Below are 4969 nucleotides of genomic sequence, written 5' to 3' on the forward strand. Positions count from 1 at the left end.
ATTCACCAAGGAAGAGATACATTTTCCCTTTCTAGCAAAATATTTAGAAATAAGGTTAATACAATAAAAAACTCCCAACTGATACATTTCCAAACTAATTTTTTTATCACAAAAAATCCAAAACCGGTATATCTGTGATAAATTTATCCCAAACTAATTTTTTGACTGCCAAAATCTCAAAGTTGTACATTTATGACAAATTTACTCTCCGTTAAATTGGATTAATATCATGAAAAATCACAAACTGATACATCCATGACAAACGGAGGGTAAAACCCCAAAATTAATACACTCGTCAATTGTCACATGTCATCCAACCGTGAAATTTGACTATAAAATTTCACGGAAACTAATAGAGGATAAAATTATCGCAGACATACCAGTTTAGGGTTTTTCGTGGTATTAAACTTTAGAAATATTCTTTTTCCTTCCCACAACCCAAAGGAAGAGAGAGAAATTACAAAAGCAAGCATTGCTTTGAATTGACAATTTGGGAGGGGGAAGAAATTGGAGGAGGACCTTGCCTTCCTTCCCAAAAGCTAAAAGGGAAAAGGCACAACAGAGAACAAGGCACAAAATCTGTCCCCTAAAAGTGGCAAAAAGAAAGGGGCACCTAGCAATTGCAAAAATTGCTACTCTTGCCCTCAAATCGCTTTTTCCTTTGGCCACTTAGTGCACACATCCACTTTTCGTCCTGGTTTTTTTGCTAAACCATGGGCTCCATTAGTAACACGTACCCTTCAAATCGCTATAAAATCGCGACGTTTCGAAACGTGACCATTCGTTTCGGTTCGGTTCGGTTCCCACTAACGCATTCCAGGTAATTGACAAAGGGCAAGATCACTCTCCCCCATTCTCTCTTTTCCGGAGCATTCACCGTCACTTTCCCCCGACATCTATAATTGCCACGCATTTCTCACCAAAAAAAAAAAGTACGAAAGCATCGGTTTAGTGCCCTTTTTGTCCGCACGTATCGCTTCGTCCATTGAAACGAAAAAAAAAGAAAAAGAAATTGCTTTTAATTTTTCCGACAAATTTTGCAAACTATTTTCACAAATGAAATTTCGAGTTAACCTCTAATATACAACTTTTAAGGGTAAATACCACGAAAAACCCCAAACTAGTGCACATGTGACAAATTTACCCAAAACTAATTTTTTGATCATAAAAAACTCCAAACCGGTACACCTCGCGACACATTTACCTCCAAACTAATTTTTTGATTACCAAAAAACCCAAACCGATATACTTGTGATAAATTTACTCTCCGTTAAATTGAATTAATACCACGAAAAATCACAAACCGATGGATCTACAGTAAAACTCCAAACCGATACATCCGATAACTGCCACGTCCCATCTAATTTAGAAATTTGATGGTAAAATCTAACGGAAACTAATAAAAGATGAATTTGTCATGGGTATACTAATTCAGGGTTTTTAGTAGTAAAAAAAAATTAATGCAGAACAACTTGGTGTTTTTTATGATATTAACTTCTTATTTTTCTGAAGTGCTTGAATAAAAAAACGGATTTTCTTTTTTTTTTGTTGGGTTGAGATTGGGAAAAGTTAAAACCTTTGGGTGGTGGGCCCCGGGATCCCACGCTCGGGTCCAAAGGAGAGCAAAACCGTCGCTTTCCCCCCCGGGCCCATGGCCCCCGCCAAAGGGTGCAATCATTTCAGTACTCCACCGGGCTTCGATCTCCGACACGTGGCCCCCCCGAGCCGACGTCTCTGATGAGCTCGGAATCATTCGTCCCCACCACCCCCCCCCGCGTGGGGCCCGCCACACAAAACCGCGGGCCGAGCGGGACGTGGCAGGGGGAGCTGGGGCCCACCACAGATGCGGACGTTATCGAAAAAATAAAATAAAATAAAGCGGACGTGGGAGAAGAAATTAAATTATTTTTTTTGGGTGGGGGTTGGGGGGGGGACCCAACTGAGAAGTGACATTTTTTTGGGGGTACATTTTAAGCAAAACAATCAATTGTTGGGGGGGTGTGGAATCTGAATTATGGGAATAAGGAGGAAATTCGGGGGGGGCCCAGATTTGATTTCTCTCTGCACTCTCTCTCTCTCTCTCTTCTCTCTCTTCCGTGCGAGTTTCGGCACTCACAGATTTCCCAAAAACCACTTGGGGGGTGTGTGGGGGGCGGTTTTGGTCCCAACCGCTCCATTATTAAATAATGCCAAAAAAACCTTTTCTTTTATCTGCCCCATCACTTCCCATCTTTCTTTCCCGTCTCTTTATCTTTTATATATCTTTCCAGCTAAACCACCCAACGAATCATGAAGGCGAACTATCATTAGCACCCGCCCATCCATCCATCCGTTCGTCCATCCATTCATTCATTCACATTTTTTTTAAATGGCGAATAAAGAGCGGTACGATAGGACGGGTTCAGTTCCGAAAGCCATTCAGCGAAAATGATTGACGGGTGTTCTGGGAATAGGTTTAAACGAGCACAATTAGTTTTGGAACGGTACGACTTCGGGGGGAGCATCGATTTTCACGGGGAGCGGGGGAGCGGGTGGCCCTCGGAAAACTTTAAAAGGTTCCTCAATTGATTACGCAGTAAATGCCCATCGAGACAGATCCGTGGCGAAAATAAAGCACCTATTATTGTGCCCAGATTCGGTTCATCGCATCCCACGCGACCATCTTTAATTACTCGCGCCAAGCTGAGAACGTAAACGCTTTTGGTGATTATTCTTACACGGTCGAGGATTAGGAGAGATCTGCCTATTCTATTTTCTTATAAAAAAAAAAAAGAAATCGGACGGTACGAGAATATTCCGCTGCCTACTCTACTTTAAGGAGTCTCGATCTCCCCCCTCTCGTTTCCCCCTCTCGTTTTCTTTTTCCACGGAAAAATCCAAAAAAAAAAAAAAGCTTAATTACTTTTCACTGACTTTTTTCGCAACTTGGGTACTTTTTTTTATAAGAAAAAGAAGAAGAAGAAGAAAAGGCAGGAAAAGAAAGAAAGAAAAAAAAGAAAAGGAAAGATAACTCCGCAATTATTATTATAAGATGACTCGCCCGTCATAAATTGCAGAGAAAGAGAGAAGAAGAAGAAGAAGAAGAAGAAGAAGAGCTGCAGAGGGCGACGGCGACGACGACCCACAACCACCACCACCACCACCATTTCTTCCGACCTCGAGAACCCTTCGATCCGGAGCTATGCTGGGCAAGAGGCCGCGGTCGGTGATCGGGAAGCTGTCGGAGCTCCTCGTCTCCCGGAGTGCCGGCCTCCTGGAGTCCGCCGTCGCCGCCGCCGCGGCGCCCAGCCCGAGGAGCCCGCTGGACTTCAAGATTCAGTCGCCGCGGGGGCCCAGGAGCTACGATCTCGGCGGGGTCGGGCTTGGGATCGTGGCGGCGCTCGAGAAGCCCGGGGACGCCAAGATCTTGCTGCTCCCCAAGGGCTGCGCCGCCTGCGGCCACGGCTCGGCCCGGCCCGGCGCGAACGGGTCGGGTCCCTCCTCGGCCGGAGCACGCGCGGGGGCGGACGACGACATGGAGGACTACACGTACGTGACCTTCCACGGGCCGAACCAGTCGTTCACGATGGTGTACTGCGGGGAGGGCGAGCGCGGTGGGGCCGCCGCCGGACGCGGCGGGTGCGGCAAGAGCGGGGGGCTCGGCGAGTCGATGAGACGAGCGGGGAGCGTCGGAGGAGGAGAAGGAGGAGGGGAGGGTCCAGTTTTTCAGGCTTTGGACTTCCTCAATTCTTGCCATTTGTGTGGGAAGAAGCTCCACGGCGTAGACATATACATGTACAGGTACCGCAAGCTCTTTCCTTTCTTCTTTGATTCGCGCGAATCTTCATTGGAGCTTCTCTTCTTCTCCTCTTCTTCTCCTCTTCTTTTCTGGTCATAGATTTCATCCATTACAGAGGCCAGCCATGGTCAATCTTGGCTTGAAAAGTTGCTCTGGGCGTGAACTTCTTGATTTCTGTTCTCTGAATTCTGAAAGAAAATTTCACTAAGAACGAAAGAAATGATCAGGGATTGAATCTTCAATACAGATCCAATGAGTAGACCGTATGAAGTACCCTTTGCTCCTGTTTGAATCAGTGTGGTATCGTTTGATCCGTGAGTCAAGTTCTGCCATTTTGATTGACCTTGTTTGACCCGGAGTCTTTCAAAGTCCTCCTGGATTGCAGGAACCAACAACATTGGAGTCTCCCTCTTTTCGACTCCTTTCCACAAAAATCTGGCTTTTAGAAAGAAAGATCATCCGCTTGAATTTCAGCGAACACCCTTTTGACTTTATGGAGGCGAGAACTCAAATCAGGCTTTGACTGAATCATTTTCATGTGAATTACGCAGAGGCGAGAAAGCGTTCTGTAGCGCGGAGTGCCGGTCCACCCAAATCGCGAAGGACGAACGTAAAGAACAGTGCAGATCGGAAGCTCCGAGAGTCGCCGACCGGTCGGGATCGCGGTACTCCGAGGGACGGATGTTCTCGACCAGCATTCTCGCGATCTAGGAAGAAGTACATAATCCGGCTGCGGCTACGGCTCCGGCTACTCCTCTTACACATATGAGAACATAATTAGCTTACCCTTGTTAAAGAAAACAAAAGAAAGAAAGAAAAAAAAAAGAATCCAAACAAATTTTGCTCGGATGAGAAATTTTTAGAGCCTATATGAGAGAGGCACACGAGAGGGCATGTTATGCAAGAAGAAAGAAGGATCGGATAAGCTGTATGACTTTACGTTCATAATGGCCAAAATGATGTCTCTCTTCATAATGCTTCTGCAAATCATCGTTCCGTCGAACGATCCAATGACAGTATCAGCCGCGGTGAAGCTGACACGCAGGAAATACCGCCATGGATGCCTCAGCTCCGCGAGCGATCACGGTGCACAGCACCGAAGTAGTGGCTGCTCTGTATCTCGGAAACAAGTATGACAGTCCAATTTTTCCCTCCGATCCCTAAACTCCATTATGCAGATCGACTTCTTCT

The 4969-nt window shown here is 45.9% G+C and overlaps 1 protein-coding gene across 1 annotated transcript; it reads left to right on the forward strand.

Moving 5' to 3' along the window:
• Nucleotides 1-3085: 3085 nt before the first annotated feature.
• Nucleotides 3086-4753, forward strand: LOC115671071 (FCS-Like Zinc finger 14-like). Its single transcript, XM_030592542.2, has 2 exons — nucleotides 3086-3780; nucleotides 4330-4753. Exons 1-2 carry the CDS (start codon nucleotides 3182-3184, stop codon nucleotides 4487-4489), a joined length of 759 nt encoding a protein of 252 aa, XP_030448402.1. The 5' UTR covers nucleotides 3086-3181; the 3' UTR covers nucleotides 4490-4753.
• Nucleotides 4754-4969: the final 216 nt, after the last annotated feature.

Source organism: Syzygium oleosum, unplaced genomic scaffold (genome assembly GCF_021117445.2).
Source record: "Syzygium oleosum isolate NSW1041296 unplaced genomic scaffold, Sole_v2.1 Sole_v2.21, whole genome shotgun sequence".
In the NCBI taxonomy this organism is placed as follows: domain Eukaryota; kingdom Viridiplantae; phylum Streptophyta; class Magnoliopsida; order Myrtales; family Myrtaceae; genus Syzygium; species Syzygium oleosum.

What these genes read in the sequence shown, in the direction of transcription:
- LOC115671071 (XM_030592542.2), top strand. Translation starts at nt 3,182, where the DNA reads ATGCTGGGCAAGAGGCCGCGGTCGGTGATCGGGAAGCTGTCGGAGCTC. An exon ending in GTAGACATATACATGTACAG is followed by an intron (nt 3,781 to 4,329) that starts GTACCGCAAGCT and finishes TGAATTACGCAG; the next exon opens with AGGCGAGAAAGCGTTCTGTA.